Source organism: Populus alba, chromosome 10 (genome assembly GCF_005239225.2).
Source record: "Populus alba chromosome 10, ASM523922v2, whole genome shotgun sequence".
Lineage (NCBI taxonomy): Eukaryota > Viridiplantae > Streptophyta > Magnoliopsida > Malpighiales > Salicaceae > Populus > Populus alba.
In genome coordinates this window covers 13,059,378-13,071,333 of record NC_133293.1, presented here as the reverse complement: position 1 = coordinate 13,071,333, position 11,956 = coordinate 13,059,378, and the positions used below count along the sequence as shown (strand labels likewise).

Here is an 11,956-nt window from a genome sequence, read left to right as displayed (position 1 = left end):
TGGTCTTGAATTAGCTAGGGGCCTGTATGGAAATGTTGGTAATGCTGCTGGGCATGCATCACTTACACCTATCATGTTCTATTTGCTTTGCTATGTATTGGGGATAAAAGAAAGACTTTGGTTTGCTACTTTTTTTGTTGTTTAATTGTATTTCTCCCCAGGCATCTCTGATCTCTGTCTTGCTTTGATTATTGATCTGTTCCGGCCAGAGACTTCGGTGAAATTCCAAGCTTTTTTATTTATTTATTTTTTACTTTATTGCTTTTCTGTGTTTGCTTGATCGCTTTAATTATGATCTTTCACTGATAAAGCAACATGCATTGAATTTTGAGTCCTAAGAAATAGATAAATAGAATAGCCGTTCGGACGGTCCCTTCCAACTTCACAACACGGCATCGTATTTTTCACGCTGCAGCTGGCAAGTCAATTGAAGAATTACGAGTAATTATATATATATATCAAAAGAATTTAACGAGCTGATAGGCATGCCTCACTGGGCACTCGAGCTGACAACATGCTACATCAGTTTAAGATTTAAGTGGAGTTTTAGATTTCCTTCCTGTTTAGAACTAGCTGACAACATGCTATATGATCAGTTTAGTATGAGTTTTAAGTTTGGTCCCTACAAGATTACAGACACTGTGGTTCGAAAGCACAAAATTGCAGAAAAGCTGGGGAAATATTGTGAATGGAGTCCTGTCGATATTTAAGGTCATTTTTAGGTGCATTTGCGAGCTTTCCGTTCTTTTTTATCCAAAAAAGAGAGAAATGACTTCTGGTGTAAGCATTAAAACTCCATGATGGTACTTAACACACGTCAAAGAAGCCACGATTTGGCTTCAAGTCTTCTTGAGAGATTGAATGTCATGATGTTGTCTTCACCATTTAATTTATCAAAAAGCACTGACATAAAAGCAGAAATATGTTTGAAGATACGTGCTCTTGAGTACGCCTGAATTTCCTCCTTTAAAGAAAAGAAAAGCCTTGCCAAAGCAATAATGAATCCAAAAAGGGGAAATTTTATCTTTTCGAGTGATCATATAAAAAGAAGTCCTACTGTATGATCTGTATCTTTTTCTTCAGTAAAGGCGCATCAGAATCATTTCTTGGTTCCACTATATCCCTTGCTGAGATGTTTTGTCATTACTTCGTGATATCCAAATGATCAAGTCAAAGCAAGCACACATTTGGAGCTCAATAATTAATTGATGAGATTAAGGATTAGTAGTTTAAGCATGGAACAATTTTATCTTTAGTGCTTAAAAGATTTTAGAATTAATTATTGTTGATTTTGTAAGCAATAATTGCTGCAGAAAGGTAATTTCCAAGGTCCATTTCACGATCCAGACAAGGAAATCTGAAGGAACTTGTGTTTTCTTTCCCTATTGGTGGAAGCTTTGCTATTAGATCTCTAGGCATGATATAATTTGCTTGTAAGAAAAATAAAACAAGACATTAATAATAAACGAGTTGAGAATATTGAATTTTCAAATTTTAAGGATACACATTATATATATATATATATATATATATATATATATATAGTGTTATTTAACGAATAAATTAATTCAAAAATATCTTTTATTTTTAAATATATATATAAAAAAAATCTAATACTAATGGCTCAAATTTTTTTGAACTTTAATTTTACTCATCAGCAATGGTAAATAGTGGAGTCCATTTTTCTTGTTCCAAGACTTTTGGAGAGATGAGAGCTAACCATCCAACCAGACAATTAGTTACACAGCTTGATGGGTTTTTTTAGACTTGCTAATTGGGCTTGGAAGATTGGATGAAGTAAGCCCAGTAAAACTTGGAGGCAAAGCCCAAGCTTGTTCTCATGTGAGTCTACGTAGTGGCTATTGGCACGGCTTCTCCCTCTATTGTCACAACTCTATTAACTTTTTCTTCCTTGAATGAATTAAATATCCTTTTTTCTATTTTCAAATTTATAACAAGATTAATTAATCAAAAACCCATCCACCCATTCATGTTAAAATACTTGATTTTATGTGTAAGTATGTTAAATAATATTCCATCAAATTGCTTTTATATCTTTTAATAAGATTATTTGTAATAATTATTCATGTCAGTGTTCATATTCAAAAAAAATTATATAGATTTATGGAGAAGTTATAAAAAAATCATGACATGCTTTATGTTAAAATAATTCATATTATTAAAAATTAAACACATATTTATTGTGAAAACTTTACAAAGGTCGTTTAAAAATACACATATTTTGGATGACAAGATATTTTTTTGTGGAGAAGCTATAGAAGTTTGTACTAAATGAATTAAGACCATTAACAGAATGATGTATTTTATTAAAAAGTATAAATGAAAATAACTTTTATTTATTAAAATTAAACATTTACTTGTTGAGAAAACCTTGAAATGATTGCTTTTAATTAAAAAAAAACTTATTTTGGTTGAAAATGTATATTTATGGAGAAATTATAGGAAAATATATTCAATTTATTGAAATTATTAATGGAATTATTTGTCTTATTTAAAAGATAAATACAAAAATTTATTTTAATTTATTAAAAATTTAAAAGATTTTGTTTAAAAAAACACTTATTTTGGTTGAAAATATGTTTCTTATGGACCTTGTTAAAATGTGTAAATAAAATTATTATTTTCTTACTAAAAAGTAAATACGTGTTTGTTGAGAAAACCCTAAAAGGGGTGTTTAAAAAAAAACGTATATTTTGATTAAAAATATACCTTTTAAAATAGTATTTAAAATTTTATATGGTTGAACAAAAAATATTTTCATTAGAAAAAAAAAAAAACTATTAGAATGATTTTAGAACTTCTTAAAGACCCACAATTTAAAAATGTTATATAGATATCATTAACATCAACATGTCCTGGACGCTGGACTCATTACCACTCAAAGTCAGATATCTGAGTAATGCAGACTGGGGAAAAGGAGGACTACAGCGTGGGCGAGCGCTCAAATACTTTCAAATATGCAGACAAATAAGATGAAAGACGCCAAATTGTCATCTTCACTGTAAAAAAAAGGGGGGGACTTCAAATCACCTCTCTTCATCAAAAACTAAAGACAAATTACGGAGTATAAGCGATCAAGGGAAGATGAAGAACAGATGCTATTATATTGTTTCTTTCTGCAGAGCATGTAATGTGTAGCTAGCTGAATGGCTAAGATTGCAAACTTCGTTAAAATCCAGATAAAAGAAGCCAAAAAAGAAAAAAAGATAGTTTTTTTTTCAAGCTCGTTTACTTGGGAAACTGTTTTAAGAAAAAATGTGCGTTGAGGTTGAATGGCATAATAAATATGAAAAGACCAGGTCTTGAAACTAAAGCCAGCAAGACAGAGACGTCGATTATTATTATTCAATCACAATCAGCTGTCTAGGCGATCCATTTCATTGACATTTAAGCTTTCAGCTTAACACGCAATTGTTGATAGGCTTGATAAATCAGGGAAACACATGGCGATGAAGTTTGCCTGGTAGAAAAGCTATAAAGCACAAAGCAATCTTACGAATGGTTGGCAGAAAATCTAGAGAGTACCGAAACAAACATAGGGTACTGGCAGCAGGATGAGCATGGTTAATCCGAATACTAGCCTGTTTTTTTGTTTTTCAGAATCAAGCCTTAACATATGCATCTGTTTTCTACGATCATAAAGCAATTTCCTGAACTCTACTCTACCTCACTAAAGCTCGGTGTTTACATATTGAGCACTGGGCAGAGAGTCTGTGACATGTAACTACTGTAGCTATACAAAGAAACAGTCTAAGACATAATCTGAGCTATTTTCACTGCATACCGTTTCGACGTCAGAACTTCTGTCAATCTCTTTCTTTTCTTCGTGTAATTTTATTTTTCTTGTAATCAATGTCATTCTACAAGCTTTGTTCCACTGTGTCAGATATTAGCAATTCTGTAGAAGAATCTGATTGAGGTTCTTGGGGAATAGATTGAGGAAATGATAAGGCATTGGGAGGTAATTGCAGATCATCGACATTGGCTTCAAGCATTTCCACAACTTTGGTCATTGATGGACGATCTGATGCTGCCTTTTGGATGCACCACAACCCAACCAGACACAGCTTTCTTGGTATAGCAGCCTCAATTTCAGAATCATTTTCAAGCTGTAAATCTGCCCTCTCAATCGGATGGTCATAAACCCATGACAGGAAATATACTTCACTTGAACAATTTCCCTTTGAACTAGAGTTCCTTCTTCTTCCAGCCATTTCCAATAATAACATCCCAAAACTATAAACATCTGATTTGCAAGAAACAGCTCCAAGGTTCCTCGAAATCATTTCAGGAGCGATGTACCCTATAGTTCCTCCGGTAGTACTAATGGACACAAAATCCTTTTCCTTGGGATAAAATTTTGAGAGGCCAAAATCTGAAACTTTTGGGATGAAATTATTATCTAGCAGGACATTCTGAGGCTTAATATCTGAATGAAGAATACATACATTGCATCCCCCATGAAGATACTCAATCCCTCTAGCTGTCCCTAAGGCTATTTGAAGGAGTTTCTCCCAGCTAACTAGATGACGTTCTGCTTCTCTTGAAAATAAAAGCTTATCAAGAGATCCATTAGCCATGTATTCAAAGACAAGAGCTCGGTGACACCCCTCAGAACAAAATCCCATCAGCCATACTATATTGACTTGATGAATTCTACCAATTATGGAGACTTCATTAATGAAGTCTTCATCGTTGCATTTGGGATTGTCAAGCATTTTAACAGCAACTGAAAACCCGTCACGAAGTTGTCCTTTATATACAGTCCCAAATCCACCTTGGCCTAATTTATTTTCGAAGTTGTTTGTAATTGCAATAATGTCAGAGTAAGAGTACCTCCTTGGCATCGAGTGTTGCTGACGGCGCAGAAATCTCTGCTCGTTGTCAATCGCCTTCTTTGTTTTCATATACTTGTGGATAAGGAATCCAAATATACCTATCGGAGCGAGGATGAATCTTCCAACCAGATATATTGCTGGAATCAAATTGAATTTTTTTAAAATTTTGAGAGAACTAATACAACAATAAGCTCATAGAGTATTAGGAGTTCCAATGAGAAAGATATACCTGACAAAACGTTCCAAGTCATCGAGAAACCTGCAAACCAAGGGGGAAGATAATTACCTGCACAGGCACATAAGCAATGAAAAGTTAAGCATTCTCCAACATCATTGAATAAATGATCAGCACGAATCTTCAAAACAAAATAATGATAATTAAAGAAGATAAAGAAAGAAAAGAAGATTGTTAGGATTTGACTGACCTGATTTGTAACAATCATAGCTAAATGATGAATCCCAGCACTCAATAGACCATTCAAGATCAAACCCTGTTTGCATCAGTTGCAAGATACTGTCAAAGGAAGGAAACAGGACAGTCTGATAAACTGTAGGAACTCTTGAAATGAACGAGCAAGGTCCTTGGAGATTAGAAATTATGTAGTTATCATAACTAACATAAAAACTAGACCCGTTTCCACTCAAACAAGGAAGTAGTCTATAAGCTTGATCACTCAAATTAGTTGAACACTTGATAAAACTTGTATAAGTGGTAGAGACTAATCTATAGTGATGATCATCTATAACCTCATCAACCGAAACTGATTTGTAAGGAAGGCTGCAGCTACCACTAGCTAAGTTAAAATCAACAACGCGGAGTCTATTATCGTCGTAGGAAATTTTCTTAACATAATACTTCCCTGAGTGGAATTCTAATATGGTCTTGTTGTTCTCGCAAGAAAGTTGAAAAACTGTTTCACCACAGCCAGGTGGATCAGTCTTTAGGCGAAAGGGGTAGTCGATGATTTCGATGTCTCCACATGAAGAACGGGAGCAAACATGTGGGATGAATCTTGCTTTAACTTCAGTTGAGAGTATAAAGATTAGCACAGAAAACAGGGTAGTTGAGGGTACCGGTGATTCTTGCCTTCTGATCATGGTTTCTTTATCTACGGGAAATGACGTAGATCTTGATAATAAATTGAGAGAGAGGACGGGGCTAGGATATGATAGCACTTTAGCAGCAATTTTTTGTTTTTGTTTTTGTTTTGAGAAATCAGCAAGGAATTTGACTGGTTACGTTTATCAAGGGGTCATCGATTCAATTCAATAGTCAATGGCTAAATGATACGCAATGATCAGCACGTCGAAAGTGAATTTTACTTCACGTAATCCAACAGAGTTAAAATTAGATTATTGACATGCACTGTACATAAAATAATTATTTTTTTAATTTAAAAAAATATAAAAACATTAAAAAATAAAAAACCCTTATGTACACTAAATAAAATATTTTTAAAATATTAGAATGTTTATTAATAATTTTTTAAAAAATATTAAGGTAATGATATGTTGGTTTAACCAGCACTAATCATGGTTAATTCATAAACCAAGTGATTGAGAATACTTTTATTATTCATACGAGAACTTTATTGCCATATCTGTAATTGCAAAGAATAAGCAACAGACCATAAAATAGGAACAAGAGAACTGTAGTAAAAAAAAGGTGAGACATTGGTTATTTTATTCCTTTTCTTTTGAATTATCAGCTAGAACCCAATTCGGATTCTTTACAGATTATTAGATTCGTGGATCAATGAATCAAAAGAAAAGGAAATTAAGATGCTTGGAGCATTTCGTGCTGGTTTCTACTTTTCTACTGCCTAGCTTTATGTTGGGCAAGTGGACTATGGATATAGATAGTGTTTTACATTGATCTCTCAATTGTTTTATAAAGTTATTTTTTATTTGAAAATATATTAAAAATAATATTTTTAAAATTTTAATAGTTACCTCAGTATATCAAAACAATTAAATAATAAAAAAAATGATTTTAAAAATTAATTTTTTTTTAGAAAACAGGGCCACACCGAGTAATCAGAGACTATAGAGAGGAAACTGGATTTCCCTCTTCTGTTCTATTAGTATTTATCCGTACTGCAATGGATTGTAGGGTAGAAGTGAGTGCATTTATCTTTCCTTCGTCTAATCACGATGGACGCAGCCTTCTTTCCACTGGGTAACTATCACCCCTCGATCAAGAACTCAAACTTTGTTTCATTTGTAAATAGACCAAGCCCACTCCAACCTTTCTGTACTGATTAGACCCTTGCAACTGGGTACTGTAATTGTTTCAATCACCTCGAACTTTTTCTCTACCCTCTTCTGTTTCCTCATATCAAGTTTATTTATAAAACCAACAGTTTGATTCCATGTATATTCAATCACGTCCTTCACTTGGATCATTCTATTTCACAGTTCTTTGCACTTTTATTTCATATATATATATATATATATATATATATATATGAAGCAATACATTCCATTTATGTGTAACATGATTGCTACTGTGGTGTGAGGACGAACATTTTGCACGCGTGGGATTCAACAGTTACTGTAAGTTGATGTCGGACTGAAGTCATTGTTGAATGCTGCAAATTGAAGTTCACTGGTATTAGTTTTCTTTTTGCGAACAAAAATCAATGAAAATGTGAGAAAGGGATTCTTAGAGTCAGACCGCCCAGAGGTCTCGAGCATTGACTACTGCTGATGATTTGAGTCCAATTTCCTTGAAATCTGCAGTTATAGAAGCCCTTGATGATCCTCTGTTCCACAAGACCGCTGCTATCCTCTTCCCACTTAAAGGACCAGCCCATACCTGTACAGACATCCCCGTAATGTATTAGGGGTATTTAAGATGATACTGGGGGTGATTAGCAGGGCGTTAAATTTTATTCTTGTAAGCTCTAAGCTTGTTTTCTTTCCTTTCAGGGGGTTAATTATTAAAGGGATACCAAGGGTCCATTTGAAAAGGTTATTACTTTTGAAAAGCTATAAAATATAGTTTTTAAAAATAATATATGAAAATCGCAGTGTATGAATCATAAAGCACTACCTCCAAATCTCCAGTTTTCTTTACTTTCTTTCCTTGGAGTCCAAGCTTATCTGTCAGTGGAAGAATAGCAGTGAAGCGAAAGCTCATACGCTTGATTAATAAATGGAATGGATTTGAATAGAGAAACAACCAAAACCTACCATGATTAACTGCAATAACCTCTTTATTTCTTAGCAACTCAAACGTGTCGCTGTCCATGGAGCGGATATCGCACCCAAGAAGAAGGGGGGCCTAATTCACCATTAAGAATCCATTAACTGCTCGGCTACAGAAACAATGACACTAACAATCATTTTTCTTTTCTTTTCCAATACCTTCATCAAAGCCCAAATACTAAAGTGAGAGCGGTATTCTTCGGTTGACATGCCCCCACTGCCCACCTCAAGCATGTCTGGGTCTAAAACTCAGTCACAAATAAGAAAACCAAATGTTTGAAGAGTGGCCATTTTATAATTTCTACCTAAAATTCACCAAATCTATCTCCCTCGCTGGGATATTGTGAATGCTCATTTCCACTTTGGATCTCATAGATAAGATACTCTCCTTGCCTATCCCACGTATCTTTGATGTCTCCAGTAGTCCTCCAGCTATTTCCACTACCAGCTGCCCAGGTTGCTGGATTGTCCTGACCCCTGCATACCAATGTATTATGGTTCCGTTGTTAAAAGTGCAAGTATGGAGATTTCTCAGGGTCAGGGAAATGAACACCGATAGGTCGGCCTGTGCTTAATAGTGCCTTGCTCATCTTTGAATACCTGTCATCAAGAAGTGAATAGGTAGAGACCACTTATTTTAATTTTGAAAGATCATTTTTTCCATCAGATTTCAGAACTTGTACCACGTACCTTTCTTGCGGGCTCACCCCATTATTATGACAATTATCATATTTCAGATAATCAATTCCCTTGAGAAAATAGCCACACAAAAACATACAGTCATGGCGATATATTTATGAGGTTTAACGGACACGCACTAGGCAGAAGCCAAAGTCTTTTAAGTTTCCTCAAGGAAAAGGTTTTGTATCGTGAAGAAGAAAACGACTGAAGGAAAAACAAAATTACCCATGAAGCAAGGGTTTTCGCATCCTGTTCCTCGTAACCAAGTGATCCTGGCATTGTCTTGGCACAAGTCAGGGTCCTGCAAAAATAAACATTTATTTAGCGCGCTATAAACATCATAGGCTAACCACTTTTCTAATCATTAATTCCACAGCATTTATCGCTGTGTTCTGTCATCCTCTCATGATTCGAAGTCTTAAATGTGAGGATACAGCTTCAAACTTGGGGCAGCTCCTATCTTTCCTAATGGAAGAAAGTTAAGATATCCTAGTGACTTGGGGCAGATCTGTATATATAGGTCTTTAGAGAAACACTGGTTTTACATCAAGCAGTAAACTAGATGAACTGATTCAGTAGGTCAAATAATATTTTCCATTGTAGCCGATTGGACCGATCAATATTTGATCTGCTTGTTTTAGCAGAAGTATCAGGTCAACACAAAGTATGGCATTGCTGCACAGTGCACAGCCGTGATTTCTTGACCAAACTTCAGAAAATGTGAAAGAAGGAAAAAGATATCACAAGTACCCAGCATCGCCATAAATTCCGATCTTTAGCCCTTTGCTGGGGACACATCAATAACCAAATTATTCATTAAAAATGAAGATTTTTAATATTGCAAGTAAATTACTGGTTGTATTTAATGAATTTATTAATCAAAATAAATTTATAATAGACATTGAAATACAATAAAATTTATTGAATACAATAAAATAAAATAAAATAATATGCAAGGCTGTATATATTAAAAATATTATAAAAAAATTAATATTTTTTTAAAAAAATTAATCTATATAAAATTTTGAAAAAACCATAGGGAATCACACCAATTTCTTTAAAAATAAACACATCCAATATCATTAAAAAATAATCACAATCTAAAAAGACTAAATAAGCAAAACAATCACAGGGGTGTTAATTGAAACATAAACAAAAATTAAGGTATTAATTAAAAAAATTAATTTTAAAAAAAAATTAGATCAACCGTTTCTAAGCTTGACCGATGAAGCAACAGCTTGCGCGTGGGCTTGCTGGTCAAATCCAAGCACACAAGCCTTTAGTATTTTTTAAAAAGTTAATAATTATGTCATCTGTCTTGATTATTTAGAAAAAAAAGACACATTGCCTAGAATCTAGCCACTATGATGAATGGGAAAATGGGGTCCAAATCTTTTTACAAACAAATCCATTTTCAACTTATTTTTTACCTTATTAAATTAATCTATGGCCTTCAAAAATATAAAAAACGGCACAAAATCCAAAATTAACCCTAAACCCAAAATCTTTTAAAAGCTCATATCTGGTTTTTTAAATACTTTCAAGGTTAAAAAAAACATTTTATTTTAACTCCTTTGGAACCATGATTGTTGGCTTTGTCTTCTGGAAGATTGTTTTCAACTCTATTAAGAAATCAGCCAAGGCAAACATTGTAAAGATCCTCATCACAGGAATTCTTTATGCGTCATATCAAACCAAACACATAAGATATGCTAGCATCTAAATCAAGGTAATTTAACTGTGGCTATTAACATTAAAAAACAGGATTCTATCATAGCAAACTTAGCCTAATATTATCTTTTCTTTTTATTTTTTGCCTTTGGTCTGATATAGTCCTGTTGTTCTGGCAAGAAAGTCTACAAAGTCAGATTCACCACAGCTGGCTGGATTGGTTTTTAGTCGAAGAGAGTAGTTGATGACTTCAACACTCCACTTATGGATAGAAAGATTAGCAGAGAAAACAGAGTAATTGAGACTGACGGCCGTAACCATTTATGCCATTTCGTCATGGTTTCTTTCTACAAGAACGATGTGGAAGTACAGTAGGGAAATGAATTGAAAGGAAGGGTTATGTTTAGACATCGTTTGCACTAAAAAACCTAATGTTTATGGTTTTTAAGGGGTCTTTGATGCTAGTGAACTAAGTCTATGGTTTGAAGCATTTGCGTTTCCATAAAATCAGTGCATGACTGTTAGAATGGACACCATTAATGGAAAACTATAAGAAAAATGGTCATTCAAAGAAAATACCCAGTAAAAGAAAAACCCCGTTGCCACTGAGCTGTTCAAACGATGCTACAGCTGGATAATTATCAAAGTCGTTGGAATGGCGGAGGAAACTGCAAAACCTATGACCATGTTAAATTTGTTTTACACTGATAATGATTAAAAGAGACATGGAGAAGAGATGATCGATGATCGATGATGACAATATCTTTATTGTTCATATTCTAGTTAGTATGTTTGTGGGAACAAGTACTTCCATTCATTGTTCCTTGGATTGAGATGAGGCCAGGCTGGTTCCAATTTTAGAAAACTACTAGAGTTGTTTTTGTACGTAGTGGAAGCAGCTTGGCACCAATTTGGCAGCTTATTCAATAATGATATTGTTCTTTCTGCATGAATTTATCTCATTTTCTGTGTCACAGACCCTGGTGGTGGTAATTGAACAGCTTTCCTTCCTCCATCTTCTTCTTCTTTGAACTTCATTTAATTTCTTTGATATTGTTATTAAAAATGATTGCCATCGATATTTTTCTGGTAGTTTTCAGAAGATGCAGCTAGCCAGGAGTGATGTTCTGTATTAGGGCTATCTCATTTTCTACTGCATATTATCGCACCAACAGCCACTAGTTTATGATTTTAACAACGGTTTTGTGTGGTGTTGCAGCGGCAGCACTCCAACCCCTAAAGAGTCAGCCGGAAAATACACCACCAAGATGGTACCAGTCTGATGATCCCTGCGAAGATCCCTGGGTAGTAGTTGCTGCGACAATTCAAGGATCACTGCATTGTCAGTACTGAATCCCTCCTCGTGATCAGTAGCTTATTATTATCCATCATCTCTAACAATTGATCTACAGCAAGACCATTCTGATCACCGGTAAGAATTTTATACATTCAGGGTTATCAACCATAAGCCTTAAAGGGAATCTAAGTAACCACATTGGAGAACTGGCCGAATTGAGATCCTTGTAACTTTCCCA

General features: G+C 34.3%; 1 protein-coding gene and 1 pseudogene across 1 annotated transcript; both read right to left on the bottom strand.

The window, feature by feature from the left end:
* Positions 1 to 3,576: 3,576 nt before the first annotated feature.
* Positions 3,577 to 6,108, bottom strand: LOC118057895 (rust resistance kinase Lr10). Its single transcript, XM_035070626.2, has 3 exons — positions 5,285 to 6,108; positions 5,089 to 5,145; positions 3,577 to 4,996 (listed from the first exon to the last, which is right to left on the bottom strand). Exons 1-3 carry the CDS (start codon positions 5,955 to 5,957, stop codon positions 3,882 to 3,884), a joined length of 1,845 nt encoding a protein of 614 aa, XP_034926517.1. The 5' UTR covers positions 5,958 to 6,108; the 3' UTR covers positions 3,577 to 3,881.
* A 1,255-nt stretch (positions 6,109 to 7,363) lies between these two features.
* On the bottom strand, positions 7,364 to 10,415 carry LOC118057918 (alpha-galactosidase 2-like; annotated as a pseudogene).
* Between the last annotated feature and the right edge of the window lie 1,541 nt (positions 10,416 to 11,956).

Coding starts and splice junctions, on each gene's coding strand:
- LOC118057895 (XM_035070626.2), bottom strand. CDS start 5,957: ATGATCAGAAGGCAAGAATCACCGGTACCCTCAACTACCCTGTTTTCT. Junction 5,146..5,284: donor CTATGATTGTTACAAATCAG/GTCAGTCAAATC, acceptor GTGCCTGTGCAG/GTAATTATCTTCCCCCTTGG. Junction 4,997..5,088: donor GACTTGGAACGTTTTGTCAG/GTATATCTTTCT, acceptor ATTTGATTCCAG/CAATATATCTGGTTGGAAGA.